The following is a 14,436-nucleotide window of genomic DNA, read 5'->3' as shown; positions in this document are numbered from 1 at the left end:
TTAAGTCTTGTTTTCTTCTGTATATTTTCAGGACCAGTTGGAGTTGCTGTACTCAGCAGGACCAAATGTCGCTGCAGAAAGGTACATTTAGGTAGATGCATACTGAAGTGCGAGTATTCTTTGATGGTCTGTGTCTTCATGCAGTATTGTGTTGTTTCCTGTGTGTCAGAGTTTCCCAGCTGCTCTCACTAGCTACTACGCTATGCTCCCAGGAATCATCCAGCCTAGGCCTTCCTGACTTTCCTGTGGACAACCTGCTTCCTGTCCTTCATGTCCTGGTGAGACAGGAGCGAGATAGAAAAATGAAAGCCAAAAATTTAAAGGAGAAAATTTTTTTTAAAGTTACTAGCGCCTGTGTGACTTTTCTGTCCTTTTCCAGAACTCTTTCCCAATGCTATCCTCCCAGCAACTGCTCCATAGGCTTTATCCATATAACAGTATGTTGGGCAAGGATGGTCGCACTGCTGTTGAGGGTGTACTCAGTGTAAGTCAAGATGTGATGTTAAAGTCTCTGTATATGGTTTTACCTCAGGTGCATGCTTGATATAACCTGAACATCATATGGTTGATTGAAGGCATCAGTTTTGCTTTATATGCATTCTTTCACAGCGATTTGAGCTTCTGGATGGTCATCGTCAGCCAGCACCCACCACCATTTTGAGTGTGTCCACGGCAAAAGATGTAGAAGGCCATGCAGACATCACTTTACATGTAGTGGACAAAGACATCACCTTTCAGGTACCAGCAGTCTGGGTGTACACCATAGACTACATATAAAAGACAGACGTAGCCAGCATGACATCGCCCACTGCTTTGTGAACTTTTATTTTGAAGCCTTGAATTTAGAGGTGTGGTAGTTGCCTTCTTGTTTATTGGACTGTAGGTTATCAGCTAACCAGCTTGGTTTGCAAAGACACAGATAACCAATTAGTATCACGATGTTACAAATCAACGAAGGATATAATTTAATTCACTAATTAGACATAAACAAATCAAGTTGTATTTCTTCAAATAAGCATTTCAAAGATGCTCCAGAGGGACGAGCAGAACACATAAAGTCAAGCAACCTCTGTGGACAGCGCAATTATTACCCAACCTTTAGACCCCAAAAGACTGATTCTGGACGTAGCGTTTTCAGTGGGAGAAACGCTGCGTCATCATCCAAGTGACTTCTTCGGTCTCAACTGACTGCAGGTTTCCCCAACCTTATAAACAGCACATTTGCACAAATCTAGCCCACTGAATGAACAGTGGGATGTGAGGTCAGTTCCTTGATCTGCAAATTGTCATGACCACTCATCAAAGATCATTGATCAGTGATCATTGATTGATGGCAATGAGTACCATTCACAGAGAGTTGGGGAATGGCTGCAATCACGGCAAAGTAAGATGGGAAAAGATGTACACTTAGACCCCCTCCTCGTTTCAGAGATGGTCTTTTCCGTTTCATGTAAATGACTCCGCCAAAGATCAGTGGTCAAAGATCAGTGGTCAAAGATCAATGGTCAGCTGAGACTGAAGAAGTCACTTGGATGAGTGACGAAATGTTTCTCCCACTGAAAACGCTACGGCCAAATTGAGTATGCATCAAGACCAACCTTTAGACCTTAATACAATGAGTGAAGAAAAAACACCCTAATTTCAAGATAGCAATTTTTTCTTCTTTTTTTAAATACCATTTCTTTTAATACCATGACATAGACATACTGTATTTCTGCTGTAAAGTTGAGCATTTTGATATGTGAGTCAGTGGAGATTAGTGTCTTTGGAGCTGACCTCAAGTGGTCATCAAAGGAACAGCAGTTTTAAATACGTCCTTGTTGGTTTTATTTTTTGGTCACTGTTTGCAGTAAACATTTAAGCTAAAGTCTAGTTTGCACGCTGTGCAGATTTAACTGTCTGGCGAGGTTAGCATACATATTACGCGGTTAGCCAGCTAGCTCTGACTAACACAAATCGTACAACATTGATATGGCTTATAATTTGGCCAAATTCATTACAACTATGTGTCAGTCTTAAATTAGCCAGCCTTACGTACTTATTTCACTGGGGTTTTTTTTTCTTAAGATACTGTGTAATTTTTCTGTGCTAGCTGGAGTCGTGAGTCGTTTACAATAGTCACAGTTAGTCATTATTGATATTTATGATTAGCAGGCTCATTTACTAAGCAACTGTTAGCTAGCGTTTCTCACGTTTGACAATGTGAGAGTCACTGAAGCGTTGCATTGACGGGTTAGATTTTGCAGAAAACCCATCCTGAATTTTTCAGATAAAAGTCACTCTATTAAATTTCCATTAGTCCATTCAAACATTAACAATAAAAAGCATTTAATGTATAAAAACAATGCATAAAGCAAATCTATAGTGTAATCGATCCTAATGAGTGCAAGCATTAGGCTTCATTATGAATCAAAAAACATGCAGAGTGATTAAGTCATCCTTTTATAGAGATGCCCATTATCACGTCGCAGACCACACACGGACAGACAGGCAGACACACTGTATCAGTAGCTTGACCGTCTTATCTCTCACTGACACTCTGTAGCTGAATGTATATTTTGTTAAGGCAACATCTTTATCAGTCATTAATTTTTCATGTTAGATAAAAAAGCAGCAGTGCGTGTGAATGTTACTGCATAGTGTTTGGAAAAACAGACATCCTTTCAGACTACTAAAAATAGTGGTGTGGATCCTGCAGGTAAACAAATGATATCACTCTGGTTAACTCTTTGAGGCTGCACTTTCTTCATGTGTGGCAGGAACTGTGTTGGCTCCTAATATGTAGTGGGTTTTCTTTGCTTGTTTAACGCAGAGTTCTTAAAAAATAATGAATTTTGTTTCCAGCTGTTCGGCAGTGAATCTGTGAATCACGGGTTTGTTTAGGGCAGTGGTTCTTAATCCGTGGGGCACAGAGCCACTCCAGGTGATGTCTGGATGACCGCGGTGGAATGACCCAAGTCTGGGGGCAGCAAAACCAAAATATCGATATAAACTATCACACACATACCACTCTCACCCACTGAGGGAGTGGTATGTGTGTTTTTTTCTAGTTTTTGTACTAAGTTAATAAAGGGAAACATCCTTAATATGCACACAGTGCTGGCTGCAAGCACAAAGCTCTGCACACCAGCTGTGCAAACTTGTTTGTGAGGGGCAGCCAGTCATAAGAAAGTAACCATAAAGGGAGCTAAACATATTTTTTACTTTCTTTTTTACTTTTTTTTCTTCCCACACAGGGTATAATGTCAGGCTTCACCAGATGCTGCTGCTGTTGTTTGCCTCCTTCATGCTTGTTTCTCCTGTTTATGAAACTTCAGGTTCCAGCAGGCGTTAAGGAGCCACGTCCACCCAAAAGCAGTCCCACCTACATTCATACACCAAGCCACTCCCAGTTGTTGGCCGAGATGATACAGTCGCACATGGTTAAGGACATATGTCTGATAGGACCTAAGGTGGCTAACACTTGATATACATATACACATACAATGCACATAGTGAATCTGATTTTAATAACGAATACCTTCTTTTATTTTTAGGGTTGCGGCAAGTCGGTGATTGCCAGAGAGTTTGCTGAGATGCTGGGTTACAGCATGGAGCCTGTCATGCTCTACCAGGTAAAAACGTCTGGTCTTTAAAATGTTCAAAAATATGATTATTTCTGAAGTTTTGAGTTGTCTGCAGAGCATGAGGGGAAGTACGAATGTAACCACCAAACATTTGCGTCACAGACCCCGAATAATTAATGCCACAGTCATATCTTTCACCATCTGTCATCCCTTTGACCTACATTGTAAAAGATTTTGCAGTATTTCTTTTTACAGATACTTCTGTGCATCATGTATATATCTGTCTTAGTTTGCAAATTAAAGCAGTATCACTTAGGCAGTAAATATATGCTAATCTAATAATGTATTTATAATGTCAGGGAAAAATATTATTACCAGTGGCTCAGATAACTCAGATATGTCATGAAGAGGGTGTAGCACTGTTCTGTCTACCTTGGGCTCCCAGCACTACATGCGGACACAGCATTTTGTTAACAACAATTTATACTCTGGCACTGATGTCCAGATGCTTTTGCACCTTGGCACAGCCCGGCATGACCGTGCACACTCAGCATGAGATTGCTTATTCATTTAACTGTTGCGTCAGTTATTTCTCTGGAATGTGTAGGCCCCAGTGTGATACTGCCATAGAGAACCCCAACCAGTAGGGTGGAGAGGCAAGCAAATGTTGCTATGAGGGTATTTTATTAAAAGTCTTCTTAGATTTAAGTGGCTCTGTTATGCTAATTTCCAGCTTCATATTTAAAAATTTGGACTTTACTAGATTAACTTTGCATGATTGACAGGTAAATATAATGCTTATGTATCTTATATTGGAGCTGTTTTGGCCTTCTGAGATGATGGATGGTGCCCACCCAGATCTGGACCAGGACATCATCCCGATACCTAACCAATCAGATCAAAATCCCAGAATTTTAATGGACTTGATGCTGTTCTCTGATGAAAAAGTGTTCGTGTAAATTTTTTGAGCAATATGTATATATGAGAGAAAATAGGGAAAAGCATAAGTTGAAGTGCATGCTCAGTTGGTTAATTTATTTTGATTTTTTTATTGCTTTTAGAATTTTGAATGAGTGTACAGTGCATGTGTGCTGTGTGTGTGTGTGTGTGGAATGTAGTCAGCTCTGTGATAATTGTGAAGGAAGCGGGTGTGCTGCAGCTCTGTATGTATGAATGCATCATGTAGCTGCTATTCTTAGCTAGCTGAGGTCAGGGGTGAACTGTGCTGCGGGAATTGTGGAATCCTTCACCACACAATTCATCTGGTCAACTCTGAAAACCCCATTTTTGGGAAAGCAAAGTGACATGTCAGGCTAGAGAACAGAATATAAATTGTGTCCTTCAACAAGCTGAGTGTGTGTGTGTGTGTGTGTGTGTGTGTGTGTGTGTGTGGGGGGGGGGGGGGGGTTGATTCATGACCTTCATCAGGATCGTCATAAAACAGTTTGCAGAAAATCTTTTAAAGAGCATATGTATAGAATACCATCCTTCGCATGGGCACTGTTGATGTTTTTTTTGATGACATTTAAAAAAAAATTAACCTGGTTCAATAGCACCAGTCTCTCTGATTTATTATAAGGCTTTCAGGCTTTCACTCCAGCCTGGTGATGGGGAGATATAGTATTGTTATGTCCCATGTTTATCAGTGTGGCCTTACTTGTTGGAGCTCTCACTGAATGCATCACTGTCTGTTCTGTTAGATAAAAATGTGAAAATAATAGACAGGACTTGAGGGGTTTATGATGCGTAGAAATGATAAATGTCACCGGATCTAGAACAAATGACACTTCCTCTGAGTCTTTTAATGTTTGAACTTGATATTGTGACAAAATGAAGCTGTCTCATACCAGCTGCTGTTACAGCTGTACCTAATTCTCTTTAATTAAAGAAAGCAATGAGTAGTATGTTGCTGTGAAGCAGTTAGGATTGCAGTAATCACTGCCTAGAACAAATTTTGCAACTGCACTTGTCCTCCCTCGTCCTCCCTGTCTTTACCATGACATGGCAGCGTGATAGTGAATATGACAGTCTTGCTTAACAGACAGTGTTATCTGTAAAGTAGAGATATTGCATTTAGCAGCTGGGCCAAACCATCTGGGAACAGAGTTAAAGGAGGGAAAAATGGAAAGCTGGTGTATTTGTCATCTTGTTTTCACAGTTACTAAACGCAATCGCAGACAGAATCACTTCTGACTATTTTTAGATCTTTTTTGCTCTGCCAACCTGCTGTACACATCTGTCTCTGCTGTTCATTTTCCATCTCCCACTTTCTTGCCTTTATCACACACCTCCCTCCATTGTGTTTGATTCCCAGGACATGACAGTCAGGGACCTTCTCCAACAGAGGTACACGCTCCCAAATGGGGACACAGCATGGAGGCCATCTCCACTGGTCACTGCTGCCATGGAGGGCAAGCTGCTGCTTCTTGACGGCATACACAGAGTCAACCTGGGAACCTTGGCTGTACTATCCAGGTGCTTTGGCTCATTTCCTGGATGTAGCTGCTGTGATATTTTCCAAATGCTCTGTTGATATTGGGTTTTTTGTTATCTGTGCCATCTGTACTCTGTGTTCTCCTTTCAGAACACTCCACAGCAGCTAAGGTTCTGCTTTAATGTATTTCTTATTGTTTCAGTTTCTTAATAAAGGAAGCCGGTGCTGTAAAATAACAAACAAACACACACCACTCAGCTCATTTCTCAGATTTTATTTTCTTGCCCCAGGTTACTCCATGACAGGGAGATAGATCTGTATGATGGGACCAGGCTGCTGAGGTGGGACAGATACCAGACTCTAAAGGAACAACTACATTTAAGTGACCAGGAACTGCAAGAGAGGTACACACATGCATGCACACAGGTTATCACACACATTTGGGTCAATTGTACGAAAGGTGATCACACTTGGAAATGTGACAGTGTTTTGTTTTGTTTTTTTAAAGACAGTAATAAATATCACAAGTTTGACCGATGTTTGAATTCTTAAAGACAATAAAGCCATGGCAGTGCTTTCATCTCTTCTCTAACTGCACACTCGTGAAATCCCAAATCTCCACTGTCCCTTGTCTATTTCAGCTTCCAGGCTCACGCTTAAAGTGATGGAATGGAGTGATAAAATAAATAATATATTCAAGTGTAAAAGTAAAGTTGTAGTTCACCTTCTCTTAAATTTTAGATTCAAAAGCCTTCAGAGGAGCATTGTTTGTGTGGCACCAGTCAACAAGGATGAGAAAGAATAAGCTAAAAAATGTAGCTGTAGTTTCAACAAGAGTACAAGAAGTGAGGGTACTGGCACAGGATACTTACTGAAATAACAAAAACTAGCACCTTAGTGACACAGTAACACAAACTTACCAACCTACTGAGGAAGCAGAAGAAGTACAGCTCTAGTGTTTTTTATAAATCAAAAAATTTAGCCGTGTTTGCTAAGAGTGCAGGAGTTTAAGTTCCTTGTTGGAACAACTGTCTGAAACTAATGAATATCATTTAAAAAATAGAATTAATAGAAAATATTAGATTTATTATTTTTGGTGGCTGATACCTGTTTTACTGCCAATCCTGTCCCCATCACTAAATGTCCTTAGCTCCTGTGTCTGCTTGATAACATATCTGATGACATCTACTCTTGGCTGACTGTGCATCCCAACTTTGTGTAACCCACCTAAACTCCAAGTGAGTAAAAACAGTTTGCACAGTTTACAGTTTTATTATAACCCAGGTTGTAAACTGAAGGTCCAGATGCATCTCTCAGGTACTGTGTCAGGTCTTACTGTATTTTTTCCCCCTCTCATGAGTCATATACTCCTCGTCTACTACAGTTGGATTTTTTTTCATGCCTACCACTTCTTATTTTTTGAGGATGCACTGCACACCATGCTGAAACATGCGTTGTTGGTGCAGGAATACTATTTTATGCCTGCCAACCCCTTTTTTGTAGATTAAACCAAAGAAATAGGATACATTACACACATGTATTACATACATTGTATGTTTTTTTAACAGGTTGCTAGTAACAAAGTGACTAAAGATATAATTTAAAATGGGTTCTGTCTTAGGTTGTCTGTTTTGTGTAGACCCAATAGTGATTTATCTCATAAGTTCAGTGCTTTTTTTTAAAATGCTTGTATGATTCATAGGTCAGTGTTAAGTGGTTTAGGGAAAAACAATAACAAACAAAGACATTTCTCTGTAAATGGTCAGGCACAAAGACTGAACTGAATATGATAGAAAAGGCAGCCAATGTCTTTCTTTTCAGACCACTTGACTACAGATGACTAAAGTCAGGCTCATTGTAGGCAAAATATAAAGAAATCAGGGGGAGCTCAAGACTATTGCACAGTAGTGTATGTGAAGTTTTCTTTGTTTTAAACATGTGGGGAGCAGAGAGTGAAGACAAAACATTATTCCATAAAAATTAAAAGAGAGCGAGAAGCTGATTTTTGTTGGTTTCATTGGTTTGATACTGAAACTCACTGTAGGACTTGTAATAGGTGCGTGTGTTTGAGTTGTATCTCTCTTTTGGATCTCTTTCATCTAACATATTCTGAGGATAATATCACAGAGACTGTCTTACAAGGTGTTAGTGTAACCGGTGTGTTTCTGCGTTGTGTCTGACAAAGAAAGGTAAAAGAAAGAACGCTCCTCTTCCACAGGGGAATTGTAGAAAAGGGGCTGCATTTATTTTTACATTAAACATAAAGTACGAACTTACATGGGACATATTTGACATAAGATTAAAAAAAAAACGCCAACATAAAATCCGACATACCTGACAAAGAAAGGTAAAAGAAAGAAAGACCTCCGAGTAAATAACTTGCTCGCTCCAGCTCCTACGACCAAATACAAACAGTGGGGGAGAGGGTTAGCTCAACCCATCACAACTTCCAAGCTAGCCAGAATTATATATTATGCTAGCGTTAATGGCGCCTAAAACACATTTGTGACACACACATACTACGCATTTATAGCATCTCACAAAAACAAGCACAATGATGGCAATAATTGAACTAAAATCACAATCAGAAGCATCAGGGTGGATAAATATACATTATATGTGTGTTATACAGTGTCTGGAAAGAAATGACACCCACCTCTCCCACAGGGGATTTGTAGAAAAGGGGAGAGGCCAAAGGGGTACACTGTATTTATAGGGTTGCACCAAAGAAGAAGAAGAACAATGAGGAGGGGCTCCAACTAATAATGAATATAACTACAGGCTTGGAGGTCCTAACAGTCAGGTATAAGGAACACATTTTGTGTAATTATAACAATATGTAATTTATGGCTGGGTTACATTGGTTCTTAAAATAGCCCAAAGTAAAGAAGAATGCTTGGATCTGCAGCATTTGAGAACATTCTCATAAGATCAGACACTTTTTATACACTACACATCCATTTTCTTCTTATTTACTGACTGCCCATTGTGCTTCCTAATTAACAAAACTGGTAACAACAAAAAGACAAACTGCGTTAGAGCAGTGGTACTGGGAGTGGGTTGAGTGTGACAATGTGTGTTGACAGTGACTGCTGGAAGTCAAAGGCATGATTTCCAGTTTTCAGGTATACTTATTTTTCTCCCAGTTTTCCCAACTCCGTTAAAACCTCTTTGGGGGTGGTGTGAGGGAGTGGGGGCAACAATCTTGCATATTTTACATGTGAACAACTGTTGATGGTTTTGACCCTGCATGTAACTCGTGAAGTGCCTCTGTGTGTATGTATGAGCATGCACTTTTTAAAACCCCCCACCGAAGCTGGCAGGAAGGATGTTTGTGGTGGGGTGTCTGGGCTTAAATAAACCCACTTCCACTTCTCCCACTCCTGTGGCTCAGATGAAGTGTATCCAGTAGGAAACATAGATTTTACAAAGTCAGAGCAAGAAGAAAGAACCTTCTAGTGTGTGTGTGTGTGTGTGTGTGTGTGTGTGTGTGTTAGGGTTGGGCGTTTGGACGAATATATCGAGCCTATCGTTGAAAGTTTTTACAAGGGCGATTTATTTATTTGCCCATGAGTAAGTTTGCTAATAATGATGGAGCTAATACAACTAGTCAACAGAAAAAATAATAATAATAGCGCTGTTTTAACAACACCCTCTTTCATCTGCGAGCAAATGCACCCTCCTCAGAGTGCGCCCAAATGCTTGTTGATGGAGCTGCAGAACCTGGTGATGGCCTAGCATACGCAGCCAGATGGAGGACATGTACATGCTCATGCAAATTTGTCGTGTTTCAGTACTTTTCTCACAGTATACGTCTGCACAAGTATGGAACGCCAGGACTGACATAATGAATTAATTAAATACACCATTAAATAATTCATTAAATGTGGCAATAATTAATTAAAATTGGAAATAATTAATTTAATAAATATATACGACACATTTAATTAATTATTGACACATTTAATTAATTATTGACCATTTTAATGAATTATTTAATAATTTATTTATTTAATTCATTTCTGCACTATTGTCCCCTTCATGTCTCACCTTGAAATAATTTTATCTGTCAGCCTCACCCATCAAACTAAGTGGGCGGGGTTAACGCTGCCACTGCAGCTTCTCTAACATTTGATTGGTTGCCGTGCCAAGTAAGTCAAGACTAATCTTCACATGTCTGGTCCGGTTGTCAACATAGAACATGTTTACAAAAGTGCTCAGATGTTTTCAGAGATGTCACTAGCTCTGCTAACAGTCAGCTGACAGAGTGTACCAAGCTCACAGCCCCGGTGTTCCATCTTGACAGTTTTTTTGGGGTTTTTTTTTTTTAGCTTGTTTGTTTTTTGGGATAAAAGGAGGGGGGGTTACGTTAACCGGTTTGTTTACATATTCCACTCTCCGTGTTCCACATGTTGCATTCGCAGATTCTCATTTGCACCGAACGATCGTCTCTTTCCGCCTGGTCTTGTGTCTCTGTACTTCTGTAACATAAAGAACGAGCTGACATTTTTCTCACGAAACCAGCGATCAGCTCAACAGGCTTACTTCAACAACTTCAACAGTTTACTTGCATGCATCCTCCTCCTCACTTGTCAGCTGTTTAACACCTGCTGCTAATTCAAGAAACACGCCCACGTTACCTGGTGATAGTCACAGTTTAACTGGGCAGCCGGTGCTCGATTTAAAGCAATGTTGGCGCATTTTTCTGCACAAGATAAGTAAATATAGTTTTTTCCCAAGTGCAGAGCTGCTGGAGCTTGTTTCCCAACAGAGCACTTTATTGGCGAACCCACTTTATCAGCGGCTTATGTCCAATCTCCGGCACACAGCTTTGAAACCTCACCTGAGTTTTAGCACTCAGTGGTTCAGTGGTCCAGTGTTTAACTGGACTTAATTCACTCAGGTTTTGTTTGTCGGGTCACGTTTACTTTGCTGTTTTATTTACAACTGAGCAAATCGGTTTGGTTTCGACTGAGAAAATTGTCAGGCGGTGGAAGGAATACTTCGAGGACCTCCTTAATCCCACTGACACGACTTCCGAGGACAAAGCAGAGTCTGGGGATGAGGGGAATGACCCCCCCCCCAATTTCCGGAGGCAAGGTCACTGAGGCAGTTAAACAACTCCTTGGTGGCAGAGCCCCTGGTGTTGATGAGGTCCGCCCCGAGTTCCTGAAGGCTCTGGACGTTGTAGGGCTGTCCTGGTTGACACGCCTCTACAATGTTGCGTGGAGATCAGGGGCAGTACCCCTGAACTGGCAGACCGGGGTGGTGGTCCCAGCTGAGTGTGGAGCAGCGGGAATGAGGATCAGCACCTCCAAATCTGAGGCCATGGTTCTCAGCCGGAAAAGGGTCTAGTGCAGTCGGCTAAAAACTGTCCAAAGGTAGATCAGCAGAGCTTAGCTTGTCTCAGTTCAGTTAGTTCCCCCTGCTCTTACCACATCACTTCCTTTCCAAAAACTGCTGCTGATCTATTGTGGTTCATATCCCAGTGAAGGCATTCAGCGAAAGTTCAGAGGAAATAAAATGACAACTTCTCTCTAAGACTTTCCAGATGTTTACCTGTTATGTCACACAGTGCGGCAGTGTTGATGTCTCCTTGTATGGCAGCCGCACACACCACTCATCACTGTTCCTCTCAGCAGTCAAAAACAGTTTTTGTTCCTTCTGCAGCTCATATAGACAGGCTTTGCCCCTCGACAACTTTCAGACCTCCGTATGGATAATAAAGCTGTTGTGCGTCTGCTTCCATTTCGTCACATAAAGATGGATGTATGCAGCTTCTCAGAGGTCTTGTCCTGACAAAGTTCATCACATACACAACATCATCTGACAGAGGAGCTAGATCTTGGCAACGAGCACCTCACCATGCAAAAAACAGTGCGTAACAATAACAAGGCCTTTCAGTTCTTCCACTCTTTGTTGTTCAAGATATTTTCATGTGGCTGAAAAAATGTCTTCTCTTGTTTTTATGAAGGTTTTTCTAGTTCACTGTGTTGTGAAATTCTTTATATTATTCAGAAATTGTCACTAGACATTTTTTTTTTTGTGTCTGTCCCAAATTCACTCCGATGGTAAGAGAGGGCAGTGAAACTTTCAGGAGAAGTTTCTACTGAAAAGGGGTAAAGAAGCAGAACTTTGCGCTAAAAAGAGGTGAATCAGCAGAATTTCTGCTGAAAAGAGGAAGAGAAGCTGAGGTTTCTGCTGAAAAAAGAATCTGGAATTTGTGCTGAAAAGAGGTGAAAATGCTGAATGTTCAGCAAAAAAGAGATAAGGAACCTGAAAATTGTGCTGAATATATTTGAATATTTAGCTACTGAAATAAATGAACCAAACAAAGTTTTATTTCTAAACATATATAGACCACCAAAATCTAATACAAACTTTTTTAATGATTTCAATGACCTTTGCTCTGCAATATGTCTAGACTATGACCAGATAGCAATTGTGGGAGATTTTAAAATTCATACTTACAAGCCTCAAGATAGCAGAACAAAAGCATTAAATTATGTCCTCCATAACTTTGATCTAATCCAGCACATTAGTGAGCCAACGCATAATCGAGGACACACTCTGGACATACGTATTAGCAAAGATCTAAATATCTCTAACATTGCCGTTACTGATATTGCATTATCTGATCATTTCTGCATTTCATTTGATAGCAACATCTTAGCCAATATACCTAATCAGAGTAAGATCACTGTTTAAAAAAAAACAAAACGATTCCTTAAAGAAAACTCAGCTGAATATTTTAAACTGATGTACACTTCCACCTTGTTTAAATCACCAACATCCACCAACACACATTCAGTAAACAAACTGACAGATGATTTTCTATCCAAAATCTTAGACATGATGGATAAGATTGCACCATTCAAGGTTAAAACTGTCTCTAGTAAAAAGAAGTCTCCGTGGAGAAGTGATCCACTGGTATGTAATGAAAAAAGAGAGTGCCGGCATGCTGAGAAAAAATGGCGGAAAACTCAACTCCAGGTTCACTGCGAGATAAAGAGAGGCTGAATAAGTATCAACTATCCCTGAAGGATGCAAGGGAGTCATTTTTCTCTGAGATTATTCATAGAAAAAACAATAATGCTAGGACATTATTTGCTACAGTGGAGAGATTAACTACTCCTCCAGTGGCAATAGCCCCTGAACTAAGCTCCACCAGGGCCTGCAATGAATTTGCCAGCTTCTTTATTGAAAAGATCTTGAAAATCAGAAGATTGATTGGCACATTAGTTTCAACCCCAATACCGATGTTAAGCCCAATTAGCACTTATGCAGAGAAAATGACTCCCTTTCAAACAATAAATCAATCAAGCCTCGATAAAATTATTGAGAATCTAAGCTCTGCCACCTGCTGCTTGGATATATTATTATATAGTATTATTTCTTAAAAAGGTCCTCCCAGCCATCAGGGAGGATCTGATCCAAATAGTTAACGCATCCCTTCTATCAGGTGTCTTTCCCAAAGCCTTAAAAATAGCAGTTATCAAACCAATATTAAAGAAAATGAACCTAGACAGCACATTAATGCAAAACTACAGACCAATCTCTAATCTTCCATTTATCGGTAAAATTATTGAAAAAGCTGTTTTCCAGCAGTTAAACAGCTTTCTCACAATGAACAACCGCTTTGATATTTATCAGTCTGGTTTTCGTAGGCACCACAGCACCGAGACAGCCCTTGTCAAAGTGTTTAATGACATCCGTATAAATACTGTCCGTGGGAAATCCACAGTATTGGTACTACTGGACCTTAGCGTGGCGTTTGACACCGTTGATCATGATATATTACTGGAACGTCTAGAGAGCTGGGCCAGACTTTCTGGTACAGCACTTGACTGGTTCAAGTCCTACCTTAAGAACAGGAACTTCTATGTGTCAATTAGCCAATTTTCATCACAAAATATAGAAATCACATGCGGGGTCCCCCAGGGTTCCATCCTAGGGCCCCTCTTATTTAGCATTTACATGCTCCCGTTAAGCCAGATTATAACCACCAATAATATTAACTACCACAATTATGCAGACGATACTCAACTTTATATCTCAATGTCACTAGGTGATATTGAACCTATCCAAACTCTTAATAAATGCATTGAGCAAATTAACAACTGGATGTCTCATAATTTCCTTCAACTGAACAATAACAAAACTGAAGTACTTATCTTTGGACCCAAAAAAGATTGATTAAATATCAGTAATCAGCTCAAACTGGTCCAACTAGAAACTACCAATCAGGCCAGAAATTTAGGTGTAATAATGGACTCAGACCTGAACCTCCAGGGCCACATAAAAGTTATAACAAAGTCAGCCTTCTATCACCTGAGGAACATTTCTAGGATTAAAGGACTGATGACACAAGGAGATCTAGAAAAACTCATCCATGCATTTATCTCTAGCCGGCTTGATTACTGTAACAGTATCTTC

At 40.1% G+C, this 14,436-nt stretch overlaps 1 protein-coding gene across 1 annotated transcript in view; it reads left to right on the top strand.

Moving 5' to 3' along the window:
• vwa8 (von Willebrand factor A domain containing 8) overlaps positions 1-14,436 on the top strand; it is an 80,280-nt gene that overhangs the window by 13,039 nt on the left and 52,805 nt on the right. Inside the window, exons 7-14 of the mRNA XM_040006763.1 lie at positions 32-81; positions 170-278; positions 380-484; positions 610-738; positions 3,318-3,452; positions 3,537-3,614; positions 5,881-6,041; positions 6,291-6,404. Of these exons, the coding sequence (XP_039862697.1) occupies positions 32-81; positions 170-278; positions 380-484; positions 610-738; positions 3,318-3,452; positions 3,537-3,614; positions 5,881-6,041; positions 6,291-6,404 (881 nt within the window). The remainder of the gene's footprint in view (positions 1-31; positions 82-169; positions 279-379; positions 485-609; positions 739-3,317; positions 3,453-3,536; positions 3,615-5,880; positions 6,042-6,290; positions 6,405-14,436) is intronic.

This window comes from Simochromis diagramma, unplaced genomic scaffold, assembly GCF_900408965.1.
Source record: "Simochromis diagramma unplaced genomic scaffold, fSimDia1.1 OVJJ01000514.1, whole genome shotgun sequence".
In the NCBI taxonomy this organism is placed as follows: Eukaryota; Metazoa; Chordata; class Actinopteri; order Cichliformes; family Cichlidae; genus Simochromis; species Simochromis diagramma.
The sequence above is the reverse complement of the archived record's forward strand: the minus strand, read 5'-3'. Positions and strand labels throughout refer to the sequence as shown.